This window comes from Prunus dulcis, chromosome 5 (assembly GCF_902201215.1).
Source record: "Prunus dulcis chromosome 5, ALMONDv2, whole genome shotgun sequence".
Lineage (NCBI taxonomy): Eukaryota > Viridiplantae > Streptophyta > Magnoliopsida > Rosales > Rosaceae > Prunus > Prunus dulcis.
Genome location: NC_047654.1, coordinates 8,601,608 through 8,618,951, shown reverse-complemented (window position 1 = coordinate 8,618,951; position 17,344 = coordinate 8,601,608). Strand labels below are relative to the sequence as shown.

The following is a 17,344-nucleotide window of genomic DNA, read 5'->3' as shown; positions in this document are numbered from 1 at the left end:
CCTACCTTAAGTAGACTTCTTGTATTTGTATAAATAGGGACTTTGTGTAATCTATTTAATATAAGGAAATATATTATCTACATAGTATTAGCCTTACCTAGGGTTTCCTCCCTCTCCCTTAGTCGATCTAATCTTCTCCTTCCATCTCCCTCCTAAATCCCAACTCTTTTTATCAAGCTTACTGACTCCAACTACCTCATTTAGCTCCATCAACTCAAACCCTTTCTAGTCGGTCATGACCTTTGGAAATTTATCGATGGCACTCATAAACAACCTTCTGCCTAAATCTCCACTTCTACCAGTGAAACACCCACAACCATCACCGCCACTCTTACACAAACCAATCCTGCCCATGCTCAGTGGTACCAACAAGACCAACTCATTGTTAGCTACATCACTAGCACACTACCTTCAATTCCCACCGTGGTGGTGGCCGCAGTGGCTGGCGCAGTCACGACCGTGGTGGCTGGTGCAACTTCTCTCCTAACTGGAGTAACCAGTGGAATGGCCCCTAGTAGCCCTAATGGCCTAATCAACAGTGGCCTCTTTTTGCTCCAAGTTTTGGACCTCATGCAACTGGCCTTCCTTTCGCACCCTTGGGCCCCATTTGCTGCTTCTAGCAAACACTTTGCCCGGCCCAACTTAGCTCCTGGTGTCTTGGGAACCACTTAGTACACCACCTGCAATACAAATTAGGGGTGGGCAAGGTCTAGTTCAGGCCTGTTTTTGCCTCAAATTGGAATCGAAACTGGTGCTATTTACCCAATTCGGTTCAGTCCGATTTTAACAACAAAATTCATAAAACTATCCGATTTGGTTTAAATCAGTTCCGGTCCAATTTTGGTTCAATTCGGTTTCGAACCGGATTATTATTATCATTTCTTCATATTATTTTTTTGGCTTGAAAATTAACAAATTATCAAATGTCATACAAAAAGAAATATTGGGGCTACAAAAGAAAGATGTTTTGAAATTGAGCTTGGGTAAATATTAATTATGAGATAAAAATATAGCATTGGATATAAATAAATATTAAAATTATATATTTTTTAATTTGGTCGTTCTGGTTTGACTTGGTTCGGTTTGTTGGGGTATAGAACCGAAATGGAAACCAGTTAGAACCGGTCTGGTTCGATTTTTGGGGTTTGACTTTTTGGTCAACACAATTTTTTTCGATTTTTTTGGGCCCAGTTTGGTTCGTTTGATCGGTTCTTCGGTTCTGATGCACACCCCAGAATCCTTTCCTTCCTTTGCTGGGGCTCAATTTATGCAGCCACCTGACTCCACTTGGTACCCTGACACAGGTGCCACTCATCACATGACTAGTAATCCTTCTAATCTCCAAAATAAATAGCCATATCAGGATAATAATTTTGTATTTCTTGGTAATGGTAATGGAGATTCTCTCTCTATCTCTCATACTGGCTCTCTTCCTTTTCCTTGGACTTGTTTGTTACACCTTCTTGGCTTGGATTGGCTTGGCTAAAAGTTAATCTCATGTTTGTTGTCACCCTAATATTAAGTGGGATTAGTAATCCCAGGCCCACCAAAAACACATTCTCAAGTGTTCTTAGCTAAACCCATGTGAAAATGAAAGACTATTAGTCTCGACCAAAGCTCTGTAACCACTCCACCCAAGCGTAGCGGCAACCACCGACCACCTAAACGACAATCACAACCACCGACTATGGGTTGTAGATGGCGATGGCAGGCAGCAACAACAATGGTAGAGCGACGGCAATCTGTGTCTGCGACGACAAACCAGCACGACGATTGAAGTTGTTCCACGATTTATCTTTGGGTCTTCATCAATTTGAGTCTGCCTCTGCCTCTCTCTCAAGTTTGTTTGTGGATGATGATTTTGGTGTGGGCTGTGGATTTCTGCCATGATTTAGGTGTGAGCTCCTGCCTCTCCCTCAAATTTGTTTCTGCAAATTACTTACCACACCAAAGCCAAAGTATCTAAACTGGATGATGTTTTTAGGTTGGGTAGAAATTAGACGAAGAGAGAATATAGATTGAGAGGAAGAGAAGGAGAGAGAGCAAGGAGAAGAAGAGATGAAAAAGAAAAGACGCAGAGAGAGAAGATGAAGAAGAAAGAGCAGAGGAAGAGAAGACAAGTAAAAATAAAAAAATTCATTTGCTTTCTTTTTAAAATTTTAAAATTTTAAAAATTTAGTCCTAATCCAATCTTACACCAAACGCAGTACTAGGCTTATTCAGCTTATGCCAAGCCAAGCCAATCCAAGACAATCCCAGTGTTTAGTCTAGTCCATGACAATCCAGCGTACCAAACGACCCCTTAGGTTCTTACAATTTTTCTCTTCAAAATGTCTTTTGTCTTCCCTCTCTTGGTACTAATCTTCTCTATGTTGCCAGTTTTACTCGTGATAATTTAGTTTTCTTTGTTTGTACTCCTGACTTTTATCAAATATATGACTTATGTACTGGTTCGTTACTCTTTCAAGGCCCTTCTAAGGATGGTCTTTACCCACTTTCCCTCTCCTCTCACTCATCCACCATCCCCTATGCCCTTACCACTGTGCACTCTCCTGCTTGGCATCATCGCCTTGGCCACCCATCCCATTCTATGCTCTCTCACTTAACATCATCTCTAGGCTTTAAAGTTTCTCATGCTTTCTATAAGGATTATGCACTTAGCAAATTCACCAAACTATCATTTACTAGTAATAAAACTTTTGCCCCCCTCTCCATTTTATTTAATTCACTCTGATGTATGGATGTCCCCGGTCATTTTTGTCACTGGTTATTGCCATTATGTATTGTTTATATCCCGTTACTCCCGGATCTATTCTATGCACCGTAAAAATGAGGTCTTTTCTCACTTTCAAACCTTTCTTGCCATGGTTAAAAATCAATTTCACACAACTGTGCAAATCCTTCAAAGTGACAATGGCACTGAATATATTAATAATGCTTTCTCTAATCTTTGCAGTGAACTAGGCATTCACCAACGTTTCTCATATCCCCAATATCTGTTAACGCAAGACTGCTGATGATATTCTCTACAATATCAATTCAACAATGTCATAGATAAAAAGAAAGTAATACTGCACGAGCAATAGATAATAATTGAAACTTATTCTTGAGTAGTCTCGTTTGGTACATAGGACTGTCTTGGCATGGACTATGCTTAGGGACTGGCTTGGCTTGGCTTGGCTTGGCTTGGCTTGGCTTGGTCTAAGTTGGATAACACTTATCCTGCGTTTGGTGTATGCTTGGACTAGGACTAGAATTTTTTTTTTTTTTTCAAAAATATCTATATATATGTATATATGCATTCTATAATATATATAATATATATATATATAAACCCTATATATATATATATAAAATATTATTATAATATACTTATATACATGTATATATATATATAAGTGTATATAGGTGTATATATGTATATTATAATATACATGGGTATAATACATATACATATATTTATATATATGTATGTATATTATAATATATAATATATATGAGTATGTTATAATAATAATAATAATAATATACATGTATATACGTGTATATATGTATATTATATATGTATGTATATATAATATATGTATAATATATGTATATATATTATATATTATTGATACTTTCAACTGAGGCCGAAGCCTCCTTTTCTAGGCAAACATTAAAAGTAACTCTGGTTTATAAAAGTAACTTAGGTTTACAAAAGTAACTCAGGTAACTTGCTTTAACTCAGGTAACTTGTCGGCAGTAGTCTAATCAGAATTCAAATCATAGGCTTTATAGGCTTCATCATAAGCATCATTAGGATCTTGACCATGCAGATAATATATACATATATATATATTATAATATATAGATACACCTATATACACATATATTATATACATGTATATACGTATATATATATATGTATATTATAATAGATAATATATATGGGTATGTTATAATAATAATATACATGTATATACATGTATATATGTATATTATAATATATATATACATATAGTATAAATATATAATGTATACGTGTATATATGTGTGTATATGTATATTATAATACATACATGGGTATAATATATATACACATATATGTACATATATATATATATACATGTATGCTATTATTATAATATTAATATGTATGTGTATATGAGTATATTATAATAACAATATACGTGTATATATCTATATGTATTTATATATTATATATGTATATATGTGTTTATATATATATATGTATATACGTGTATATATGTACATTAATATATAATATAATATATATTACATATATACATGTATACATGTATGCTATTATTATAATATTAATATGTATGTGTATATGAGTATATTATAATAATAATATATGTGTATATATCTATATGTATTTATATATATTATATATGTATATATGTGTTTATATATATATATGTATATACATGTATATGTGTATATACATGTATATATGTACATTATAGTATATGTGTATATAGTAATAATAATAATAATAATAATAATAATAATAATAATAATAATAATAATAGTAATATATGTTATTAGTATTACAATATAATATATGCATCTTATACATTGGTGAACATAGGACTAGCTAATCCTCCCTTTCTACATGGGCTTAGTCCTCCCCTCCTAATGAGGTGTTTTTGGTGGGCCCGGTATTAGCAATCCCATCTAAGACTAGAATTAAATAAAACAAACATGGTACTAAATTTAGTCCAAGTCAGTCCAAGCCAAGCCTGTGTACCAAACGAAGGTTTTAACAAGAATGATAAACCAGTTGGTACCACACTATACAATCAATAATTTATCACACCAAAAAAAATGAATATTATTCAAGCTGGTCCTGTACTGCTTACTATTCTTTTGGAGATAAACACCACCGTTGAAGCCTATATAACTCCGAAGGGGCTCGAAACCTTGTAAACCCTCCTCCTCCGCCCATAACTTTTTTTGGTTCGTTTGATTTTCACTTCATATAATGCACCCAAGTGGGGCAGGAAAGTGTAGAATTTGAACAAAATGTGTAGCAACACAATTGTATTTGGATTTGAACAAAAGTTCAGAAATGAAAGGAAAGAAAGACAAAAGGGAAAAAAAAAAAAGGAAGAGGAAATCACAAAATAAACCCACCACCAACAACATGTACGTGCATTATTATTTGTAGTAAATTCTTCACTTATTCATAAGTTCGTTACCTAGGTCATAAGCTTTCTATATATAAGCTTGAACAGGGACAATTTTTAATTTTACTTAGTCGAAGACCACAGCTATTGGGCTAGTAACATTATGCTTATCAGAAACCCATCTCAAATATCCCTGACCAAATGCTACACCATCCTTCCCAGCACCATCTTGTGCTATAAACTCCACATGGAATGTAATCTCCTGGTTGACCTCAGTAAATGTAAGAACCCCAGGATTCACACTCATGCCCATTTTATGTGGTACAAGAAGATCCAAGTTGTAAGTTGTACTAGCCGGGCCAACATTCCTCACTGTCCTTGTATAATACTGAGACTGAGACTCATTGGACCCTATCTTAATAGAAAATGAAGGATAATTGAGCTGTGCTTCTGATATGACCCCGACTTGAGAGCAGTTCACTTTTTGTTGGGTGATGATCTGTATCTCTTTATCAGTGTAATTCAAACCACACAAGTAAGGAATGTAATCCTCTGGTTGTGTGTCGTAGATGAGCCCCGGGTCATTTGCTTTTGAAGGATTAACATGGCCTGCACCGATTGCAAAGACGTTCGCAGGCCTTTGGTCTTGATCAACAATGGGCAAACCTGCAAGGTTTAGCACATCAGCGGTTGTCATGATGGCAGATTTAATTGCAGCTGGTGACCAATCAGGGTGTGAGCTCTTGACCAAGGCTGCAATTCCACTTAGGTGAGGACAAGCCATTGAAGTACCGGAAATTATGTTAAATGTTGCCTTAGACTGCGTGGCATTGTCCACAGAAACAGGCCATGCTGCTAGGATGTCAACACCGGGTCCAATGATGTCAGGTTTCAAAATTCCAGGGCTTGCCTTGTTTGGTCCTCTTGATGAAAAGAAAGCAACTCTGGGAGCAAGTGCGTCTCCAATGACAGTGCCATTGAACAAGATTGTGGCTGTAGGACTTGAGGTTGAGCTTATATATGACTTAATTTGCAACCCTGCAGCATAACTCACATGTGTCGTGGGTAGCGCATGTGATTCAGCTAAGGTGCTAAAGCCATCAGTTTCTTGGTTCATGAGAATCATGGCAGCACCACCAGCTCGTTTCACTTCTTCCCCTTTGGCAATATTTGTAACTCCTCCACCTGTCTCACACAGTACTATTTTCCCTTCAACGTTTTCGAGAGTCCCTTCCTTGCAGAAAGCTGATGGCTGGTTGCCAACTGAGCCTGCATAAACAAGAGGTAAAGGTAACGAAACTGTTGAATCGAAATCTTGAGGCTGGGACAAAGATTTTCCATCAAAATGGTTATTTTTATCATCCCCGATCTGCGCTTCTGATTTTAATATTCTGTCGGTAGTGCTTGCTCCAACTGTCAGAATCCACGGGGCCTCGTTTGATAAAGAACGGTTGAAAGGACCAGAATTTCCACCTGCACAGCTGAAAAAAATTCCCTTTTGAATTGCTGCAAATGCACCAATTGCAATCACATCCTTATAGAAAGGAAGTGAGGGGCCTCCAAGTGAGAGGGAGAGCACGTCCACGCCATCATCAACAGCAACATCAAGAGCAGCCAAAATGTCAGCTTCAGCACAACCAAAGCCAGAGCAGACTTTGTAAACTGCCAAGTGAGCTTTCGGTGCCATGCCAGCCGCTGTGCCATTGGCCTGTCCAAACACGCTTGCGCCTTCCACAAACCTTCCAGCAGCAGTGCTAGATGTGTGGGTGCCATGGCCATCTATGTCAAATGGAGGACCTGGTGGGGGTTGATCTTTGCCTACTCCCTTGAAATTTCTTGCACCGATAAGCTTGTTATTGCACAAGGTACCATTGAACTCACACTTACCTTTCCATTTAGCAGGAGGAGGTGGCATTCCTTCATCACTAAATGAGGGATGATCAGGTGTAATCCCAGTATCCAAAAGTCCAATTATCACACCTTCACCATAGTTTGTTGCTTCCCAAAGTCCAAATCCTTGGTGCAAACCCAAGAAGTCGGGACTATGAGTAGTCTGCAACGGCAGAATCTTCTCTGGACGAGCTGACACAAACCCTTCTATCGTTTCCATTGTTTTTACTTCCTCTGGTGTCAGTCTTGCTGCAAACCCTGTTGCCACATTGTGGTATGCATAAACCATCCGTTGTTTCGTCAGCTGGTTTGAGTTTGCATCAGTTTCAGGCAAAAATGAATGATACCAACTCTCCAAATCTTCATGAGATTCTGCAGAAAATTTCTGAGAGGCTGGCTTTTGCACCCAAACAATATAAGTTTGCATGTCATTGTTGCCATCATTTTTCTCAGCAGCTACCGATTCCAGAGCCATTTCTTCATAATCCGCAACTGTTAGTGATAAACAAAACATGAAAACTAAACCAACAAGATATATAACCTGCATTAATGCTGCACCCTTTTTGTTCTCCATCTTGATTTTGGTTAAGAAGAATTAGGAAAAGCAAGTTGTATGTGCTAGCACTTCAAGCACCTATTTGAAGCAAACATTGGCCGGCATTTCTTGTACTGATTATTAGAGGGAATTGTGAAGGTTGACTGGTGGTGCTTGGTTAAGAGGCTGGCAAATGGGGTTTGGCATAAGAGTATAAAAATGTGGGAGTTCTGTAATATACATGTACAAGACTTGGTAATGCTCGCTGAGCTATAACAAAGCAGCGATGGACCTTATGTAAAACTATAGATTAATTTTTTTGGATTTAATTTGGAGGTTGGTTGTTCTTGTATTGGGTGGTGCCAACTGGTTTGTCATTCTTGTTAAAACCTGAATTATTATATCAAATTCAGTTCGATAACATCACAGATAAAACTTAAAAATTCATTCTGGAGTTATATATGTTACTGCTGTATACATTGATAATTACAAAATGAATATTCAAGCTGGCTCTGTTCTGCTGTTCTTGGGACAACGACTACTATTGAAGATGACATCTGGTGTAGACTGTAGCAACAATAGTTTGAAGCTTTTTTGACTTGATTTGGCATCTTCTCTACTTTACAAAGCTCTAACCAAACATGATTGGAAGATTCATTGTGGATATATATACCTGATCTGGAGTTGAAAATATGTTGAGCTTCCACTCAAAAATCAATTGCTATGGGGTAATAGTCCAATACCTTATAAGCCCTTGCAAGGTTTCTCAACTTTTCAATGTGGGACATTTCTTTACATCCTCACAAAAAGGATGTTACTTGATATCTTGAATGATTCAATTGGTCTAGTGGTGTCTTGCCAATGTAAAAAATGTCCCGAGTTCAAATCGCCCCACCCATATTAATCAGAAAAGCAAAAAGAAAAAGTGGCCATCAAGATTTAATTTTTTTTCATTACTTCATTTAATACAACTTTTTTCTTCCAACAACCTTTTTCTTTTGGTTGAGATTTTTTTATTTTTATGAAATAAAAATATTTTCCATTTCACACATGTTATTGTTACTCATCAATTAAGGGTAAATTACTCAAATGGTCTTCAAACTTGTACGTGATTTACATTTTGGTCCATAAATTAAATTCTTAGTCCAAATGGTACATAAACTCTATTTTAATCGTCCATTTGATCCAACCGTTACATTTTCTGTTAAATGTAACCAAATTTTAGAGGCAAATACGACTTTTCATAATTAACAAATAAAATAAGGTTAAAATAAATACAAAATTAAAAAATAATTGAAGAAAAAGAGAAAAAAAATCATGAGACCCAAGCCCCCTCCCTTTGATTTCTTCTCCCCAGTTCCCTACAGACCTCTCCAATTACTGTGTTTGTAAAAAAAAAAAAAAAAAAGATGGTTTGTTAATGGCCTTCAACCATCCAGCCCAACAATTAATGTCCAAAATAATACTAACAAGGGTAAATTACTCAAATAGTCCTCAAACTTGTACGCGATTTACATTTTGGTCCCTAAATTAAATTATTAGTCCAAATGGTACATAAACTCTATTTTAATCGCTCATTTGATCCAACCGTTACATTTTCTGTTAAATGTAACCAAATTTTAGGGGTAAATATGACTTTTCATAATTAACAAATAAAATAGGGTTAAAATAAATACAAAATTAGAAAATAATTGAAGAAAAAGAGAGGAAAAAATCATGAGACCCAAACCCCCTCCCTTCGATTTCTTCTCCCCTATTCCAATTACTGAGTTTTTATTTTATTTTTTATTATTTTTTATTTTAACGTACGAAATGACCAATTTGCCCTCATATTTAACAGCAATATTGACAGAATGTAACGGTTGGATCAAATGGGCGATTAAAATAGAATTTATGTACCATTTGGACTAATATTTTAATGTAGGGACCAAAATATAAATCGCATACAAATTTGAAGACCATTTGAGTAATTTACCCTACTAACAAAGTGCTGGCTGTTGAAAATTGCACCATGACACCTGATTTCATTCTTTGTGAATAACAATCTTACTAACCCTCTCTTCCTTTTTCAAGCCCATCTCTCTCGCATATAGACGAAGATGCAAAGGAACATAGAAGAAGGTCACAATTTACTTACATCACGAACCTCCAGGTACTCTCTTTTTATCACAAAAGTTTTTTTTTAAAAAAACTTCTCTATCATTGCTTAAGCGTCGTAAAATTAAACTATTTGTGACTGACGTTTTTGTGAATATGTTGAAAAAGCAGTTTATCTTTGTATTTTTGTTGAACTTCACAGAAATTTTTTGTTGTTTTTTGCTTGGGTGTCTGTCAATTTTGATGCTTGTCCTATCTCGAGCTCCATAAGATTTTTTCAGGCACCTATGATTAATTTGGGAAAATTCTCACTTCGAAAACGGAACTTAATTTTCTTTGTACTTTGGAATAAGTTTAGAGGAGGGTTTATTGAAGCACTGTATGAATTTGTAGGCCATGAAGCATCTGCGTAGAACCGGTACTTTGGAATAAGTTTAGAGGAGGTTGCTGAAGAAACGCAGAGGAAGAGGAAAGCTCCTGAGGAGGTGGGCAATGGTGGGAGTGTTGGCCTTGGTATTGATGGCATAAATCCCTAATATGGGTGGAGGGTGGTTGTTGGATGGGATTGGGTGGAGAGTGGTTGTGGAATGGGTTTTGGGGTTGGAGCTTGAGGGTGGTGGCCATGGGGGAATGGAGAGAGAGAGAGAGAGGGAGAGAAAGTTTTTATTTATTTTTTAGTATTTATTTATTTTTAACGTACGAAATGATCAATTTGCCCTCATATTTAACAGCAACATTGACAGAATGTAACGATAGGACTAATGGAGCGATTAATATAGAGTTTATGTACCATTTGGACTAATAATTTAATTTAGGGACCAAAATATAAATCGCGTACAAATTTGAGGATCATTTGAGTAATTTACCCCATCAATTAATATGTTTTATTGTCGTTCAGTAACACATTATACTTATACAAATGCCCATATTGTTCCAATTATAAGTACCTGAACACAAATTTCAAAACAAAGACCGAATTAGATGATTCCTGCGAAATTTCTCTAGGAAAGTTATAATAAAAATATTTGTAGGCACGTTATTATTAAATTGTAAAAATATATGTGGATACATAATTATTCGTAGGTATATTACCTACATAGCTCTTGGCCTGGATAAAAAGTGAGCTTATATAGGGTTCTGCAAGGCCAAATTTTAACTCTAGGTAGATTCAAAGACCACAGCTATTGGACTAGTAACATTATACTTATCAGAAAACCATCTCAAATATCCCTGAGAAATCGGTACGCCATCCTTGCCAGCGCCATCTTCTGCTATAAACTCCACATGAAACGTAAGCTCCTGGTTTACCTCTGTGAATGTGAGCACCTGAGGGTTCACACTCATCCCCATTTTATGTGGTACAAGAAGATCCAAGTTGTAAGTTGAACTAGCCGGGCCAACGTTCCTCACTGTCCTTGTATAATACTGAGACTGAGTCTCATTGGACCTTATTTTAATGGAAAATGAAGGGTAGTTTAGCTGTGCTTCTGGTATGGCTTCTACTTGAGAGCAGATCACTGCTTGTTTGGTGATGAGCTGTATCTGTTGGTCTGTGTAATTCAAACCACACAAGTAGGGAATGTAATCCTTTGGTTGTGTGTCATAGACAAGCCCCGGGTCATTAGCTTTTGAAGGGTTAACATGGCCTGCACCGGTTGCAAAGATGTCCGCGGGCTCAAGCCTTTGATCAACAATGGGCTTGCCTTCGAGGTTTAGGACGTTGGCTGTTGTCATGATGGCAGACTTAATAGCAGCTGGAGACCAGTCAGGGTGTGAGCTCTTGAGCAAGGCTGCAATGCCACTCAGGTGAGGAGTTGACATTGAGGTACCCGAAATTATGTTAAACGTTGCCTTAGATTGTGTCTGGTCCACGGCAACAGGCCAGGCTGCTAGGATGCTAACTCCGGGTCCAATGATGTCAGGTTTCAGAATACCAGGGCTTGCAGAGCTTGGTCCTCTAGACGAAAAGGAAGCAACTTTGGGAGCAAGTGCATCTCCGATGACAGTGCCGTTGAACAAGATTTTGGCTGTAGGACTTGAGGTTGAGCTTATATATGACTTAATTTGCAACCCTGCAGCATAACTCACATGCGTCGAGGGGAGCACATGAGATTCAGCTAAGGTGCTAAAGCCATCAGTCTCTTGGTTCATGAGAATCATGGCAGCACCACCAGCTCTTTTCACTTCTTCCCCTTTGGCAATATTTGTTACTCCTCCACCTGTCTCACACAACACTATTTTCCCTTCAACGTCTTCAAGAGACCCTGCCTTGCAGGAAGCTGATGGCTGGTTGCCAACTGAGCCTGCATAAACAAGAGGTAGCGAAACTGTTGAATCGAAATCTTCAGGCTGGGACAAAGATTTTCCATCAAAATGGTTGTTTTTATCATCTCCAATCTGCGCTTTTGATTTTAATATTCTGTCAGTGGTGCTTGCTCCAACTGTCAGAATCCATGGGGCCTCATTTGATAGAGAGTTATAGGAAGGACCAGAATTTCCAGCTGCACAGCTGAAAAATATTCCCTTTTGAATTGCTGCAAATGCACCAATTGCAATAACATCCTCATAGAAAGGAAGTGATTCGCCACCAAGGGAGAGGGAGAGCACGTCCACGCCATCTTCAACAGCGGCATCAAGAGCAGCTAAAATATCACCGTCAGCACAACCAGCCCCAGCACAAACTTTGTACATTGCCAAGTGAGCATAAGGTGCCATGCCAACTGCTGTGCCATTGGCCTCTCCAAAAACGCTGGCACCTGCCACAAAATTTCCTGTAGCGGTACTAGACGTGTGTGTGCCATGGCCATGGTTATCAACTGGAGGGCTGTCTGTGGTATTACCTTTGCCTGAGCCTACAAAATTTTTTGCACCAATAAGCTTGTTATTGCACAATGTAGCATTGAACTCGCATTTTCCTTTCCATCTAGCCGGAGGAGGTGGTACTCCTTCATCACTAAAGGAAGGATGTCCCGCTCCAATCCCGGTATCCAAAACTCCAATGATCACACCTTCACCATAGTTTGTTTGTTTCCAAAGTCCGTATCCTTGGTGCAACCCCAAGAAGTCAGGAGTGTGAGTAGTTTGCAGAGGCAGAATTCTCTCCGGACGAGCTGAGACAAACCCTTGTCTCTTTTCCATTGCTTTTACTTCCTCAGGTGTCAGTTTCGCTGCAAAACCGGTGCCCACATTGCGGTATGCATGAACAATTCGTGAGCTCTTCTGCTCGTTTGAGTTTACAGTCGTTTCAGGCAAAAATGACTGATACCAGCTCTCTAAACCTTCATGAGATTGTGAAAAGATATTCCGAGAGACCGGCTTTTCAACCCAAACAATATATGTTTGCAGGCTATTCTGCTCCTCTTGTACAAGTCCTAGTGATCGATAAAACATGAAACTTAAACCAAGAAGACATAACTGCATTAATGCTACACCCTTCTTGTTCTCCATCTTTAATTTGATTAAAAGAAGAACTAGAAAGTCCAAGTGTTGTGTGTTAGTCTACCATTTCAAGCAGCTATATATAGTAGACAGAAAACGATCGAGATCGATCAACATGTGTTCGGGAGGAAAATTGGCCGGCATTTCTTGTACTGATCATTATGAAAATGATGGATAATTGCAAAGTTTGACCAGTTGTGACTTGGTTTACAGGCTGCCACAATGCAGGACTACTTGGTAACGCTCGCTGAGTTATATTACAAAGCTGGCGATGCAGCTTATGTAAAAGTAAAACTATATTTTAATTTGGAGGGTTGGTTGCTCTTGTATAGGCTATAGGGTGGCTCCAACTGGTTCATCATTCATTCTTGTCAAAACCTGAACCTGAACCTTAATTCGTTCTCTTCAGTATATTCCTTGCTGGTATAAATTGATAATGACAAAATGATTATTGAAGCTGGCCCTGTTCCACATGAAGACAAAGCTTGCTTTATTACCAATGGATCAGTTAGAATTTTGTTTCCCAGGCAAAATGAGAATTTTGCTCAAGATTGGATGATCCAATATTGTGCATGCATTCTCTAGTTAACTCAAAATTATTCTAAGCGATACCATCTTCAACTCAAAATGGAAATGAAGTAGGTCTTGCTACAAATTTGAGCTAACTAGAGCTTGATATAGTGTCTTCTATCCATATTTCAAACCTTCTTGAGTTCGCTTAAAATGTGAAACTTTTGGTTGTGAAAGTGACACCGCAACATGGTATTTGCTAATCCACATGTTATACTAATTAATAAATAAATATAACATGGGGAATGCTAGCAACCTTCTCTTTAACCTTCTCTTTTGGACATTCTCCCTTTTCCTCGCGACAAGTGAACACTTAAAACAATGTCATCAATGCATCATACAAGCTAATTTTTCTTTTCCAAATTAACCCTTATTAAATGTATTATTATAAATTTTTTTTTTTTTACAACAAGCTAGTATTTTAACAACTTTCTTTCCACCTTATTAAAAAATTAGGTTTTTATATATAAATAAACTATTTGATTTTGGTTTTTCCAAAGAATACACACCGTATTAAAAAATTAAATAAGAAAAAATGTAGGTTTTTTTAAATATAAAAAAGTCTGCTTTTCGTTTTTCCAAAGAAAACAAATTGTAATAGTAAAGTGTTGTCCTAGCAGAGCATGAACCTCTTTTGTAATTAAAAAAAAAATGTTATCACTGACATTTTTTCTTTTTTATTTATTTATAATAAGGTGATAAGAAAGTTGAAAAAAATATAAATACATTTAATAAGGGTAAACTTAGAAAACAAAATTTAGTTTGTGTGATGCATTTATGACATTGTTTTTAGTGTATGAAAAGTGACACATGTCATGAGTAAAACAGAGAATGTCTAAAGGAGAAGATTAGAGAGAAGGATGCTAGCATTAATAAATTAATAACACAACGTAATAATGGGACCGTAATATCGAAATGGTATCAAGTAGGTTCTTGGGTCCAGTAGCGGACCTATTAAGGTGGAAGAAGGTGCAGCTGCACCTCCCCTCTCCGGAAAAACCATTGTAGATGCTTCAAATTGCTCATTTGCTCAGCTGGTGGTAGTGCATTCCAGGTGTACAGATTACCTTATTTATATTTTCAGCATTTAAATGTCTTTGTCCTTTTACTTTCATTTATTTTTATATTTCTCCATTTACTTAAATTTACAATATAAATAAGAAAGTAGCCCCCTTCCCCCCTCCAAATTTGGATTCAAATAAAAATACTAGAAAATGAAATTCCCACCAAATCAAAATATAACAAATCGGTTTTAGTGCAAAATACGATTTATGCTAAAAATGATAGCTCATTAAGTCAATATATACTTCATACTAAAATCCCATATAATCAAGTTTTCTTATTTGACGTGTAAGGAATAAAAGTTGCCAAAAATGATCTTGAGAAAATGATTATTCCAAAAAACTATTTTTCGTACTTAGTCAATATTTTTACATATAACAATTTTTCATGTATGATATGAATGCATGAAGAGACTTAAGGTCAATCTAGGTAAAAAGCCTTAGATGTTCAATCCACAAAGAGTTTTTAGCCTTTCAAAATTGCATGCCTGCTAAAAAATTCCTAGATCCTCTAGTGCTTGGGTCATCTTTACAATGGATGCTCGATCCAGTGTCATGGACCAAAATGGGTGAGTGGTCGCTTGTCATGGATATGAATTTCCTCATCTTGTTAATTTGAATCAAAATACCATCAAGTATTTTTGTTTCGAATTGCTTAGCCAAAACCATGCATTTTAATTTGGATTCGAGGATGAAATGTCACACCTCAAATTGGCTCATCTATAGCATGTACATATAAAGCACATCACCCCCTCTCTGTTGATTGATGTGGGATGTTGCAATTCATCCCCCTTAAGGGCCCGACGTCCTCATTGGCACACTCGCACCATACGGCTGAGTGCCTCTGATTCCATTCTGTCACACCCCGGATCGGCTCTGCCGTAGCATGATATTGTCTGTTTTATGCCCCTTGCCCTCACGGTTTTGTTTCTGGGAACTCATGAGCAACTTCCCAATAGGTTACCCATCCTGGGATTGCTCTAGCCCAAACTCGCTTAACTTCGGAGTTCCAATGACTCTGAAGCCAATAAGCTCCCAAAAGGCCTCATGCTAGATGAAGGTGGACATGTACATATAAGACACATCACCCCCTCTCCGTTGGTTGATATGGGATGTTACAATTCACCTCCCTTAGGGGCCCAATGTCCTCATTGGCACACTCGCACCACACGGCTGAGTGGCTCTGATACCATTCTGTCACACCCCGGATCGGCTCTACCGTAGCACGATATTGTCCGCTTTGGGCCCCCTTTGCCCTCACGGTTCTGTTTCTGGGAGCTCACAAGCAACTTCCCAGTGGGTCATCCATCTTGGGATTGCTCTAGCCCAAACTCACTTAACTTCAGAGTTCCTATGACTCCGAAGCTAGTGAGCTCCCAAAAGGCCTCGTGCTAGATGGAGGTCGGCATGTACATATAAGGCACATCACCCCCTCTCCGTTAGTTGATGTGGGATGTTACATAGAACCACCGTTGGGCTACATTAGGCTATAGCCCAGGGCAGCCTTGAACTTAACCAGCAATTTTTACATGTACAATTTTAGGGTATTCGACATTTAGGCTGAGCCAAGCTTGAGCACCATAATTTATTCAACTTCAAGCTTGAACAAACCTGAAGTTTGGCTATCAAATGATTTTTTCAAGCTCAAACTCGGCTCGGCTCATTTTTGTATCGAGGGTTGAGCTATATTGACTCGGCTCAACTCGTTTTTCAAACGCGCTTAATCTTAAATTTGACTAACGTCAATGAGAAATGAAAAATAACAAAATAAATGAAAGTAAAATATTATAACGAAATGTCCTTACACCCTTATTAGGTAGTCTACCCAGCCACATTTCTTTGCTAATTATCATGTATGATTGGTTAATCATATTTTTGCAGCTTAAACTTTCTGCAAATATAGAAGATAGCATGCTCCTAAGTTTGAATGAAGTTTCCCCTTAATTACTAGAATAACTAATTAATTTATGGTTAACTGAAGTCCTCATAGTCGCCAACCTAGCTAAAATATTAGGCTGTGCCAGCCATTTGGCTCTGCATCCAGCAATCAGATTCAGCAAAGAAAGAACTAGTCCAACTCGAAAGTAAATTTTCCATAGCCATTTTTGTTCATTTTTACTCAACCCAATTTTATTTTATTTTGAATACAAACGATAGTTTAGACTATTAAGGGGGAATGGAGTTTCTCACACACATATTATTACCAATGTGTCATGGGGTTTCAACCTGAGACCACTAGTCTCCAAGTAGCCATTTTTCACTTAGCTAGACTTGTTGGCAACCCAATTTTATATATACCCTTTAATATTTCTTTATTTCCTTTTGTTCATTATTTTTAATGGACCATTCAAGGTTAAATATTTGTAACAGTAATGGCAAACCAGTTGGACCTGGCACCAGGATTTGCTACCAGAGCAGCCTTCCATAAATGAAACAAATTAATTAACTCAAGGTTTCCCGCCGCATTGTTCTAACTGTATAGAAGACCAAGCATTACCAAGTCCTCCACATTCCAAAACTCTCGCAATTTATGTATATCTCATGCCACATGTCTAGAGCCTCATTTGGCAGTTTGTTAAGAAACCAAGTTCCCAACTTTAAGCCAGAGACCTTCACAA

General features: G+C 37.5%; 2 protein-coding genes across 2 annotated transcripts; both read right to left on the bottom strand.

The window, feature by feature from the left end:
- Nucleotides 1–5,262: 5,262 nt before the first annotated feature.
- Nucleotides 5,263–7,482, bottom strand: LOC117628495 (subtilisin-like protease SBT1.1). Its single transcript, XM_034360969.1, has one exon. It carries the CDS (start codon nucleotides 7,450–7,452, stop codon nucleotides 5,263–5,265), a length of 2,190 nt encoding a protein of 729 aa, XP_034216860.1. The 5' UTR covers nucleotides 7,453–7,482.
- A 3,333-nt stretch (nucleotides 7,483–10,815) lies between these two features.
- On the bottom strand, nucleotides 10,816–13,104 carry LOC117628966 (subtilisin-like protease SBT1.7). Its single transcript, XM_034361506.1, has one exon. The coding sequence runs from the start codon at nucleotides 13,102–13,104 to the stop codon at nucleotides 10,816–10,818; it is 2,289 nt and encodes a 762-aa protein (XP_034217397.1).
- Between the last annotated feature and the right edge of the window lie 4,240 nt (nucleotides 13,105–17,344).

Bases quoted from the DNA above. Each gene is read 5' to 3' on its own strand.
- LOC117628495 (XM_034360969.1), bottom strand. From the start codon at position 7,452: ATGCAAACTTATATTGTTTGGGTGCAAAAGCCAGCCTCTCAGAAATTT.
- LOC117628966 (XM_034361506.1), bottom strand. From the start codon at position 13,104: ATGGAGAACAAGAAGGGTGTAGCATTAATGCAGTTATGTCTTCTTGGT.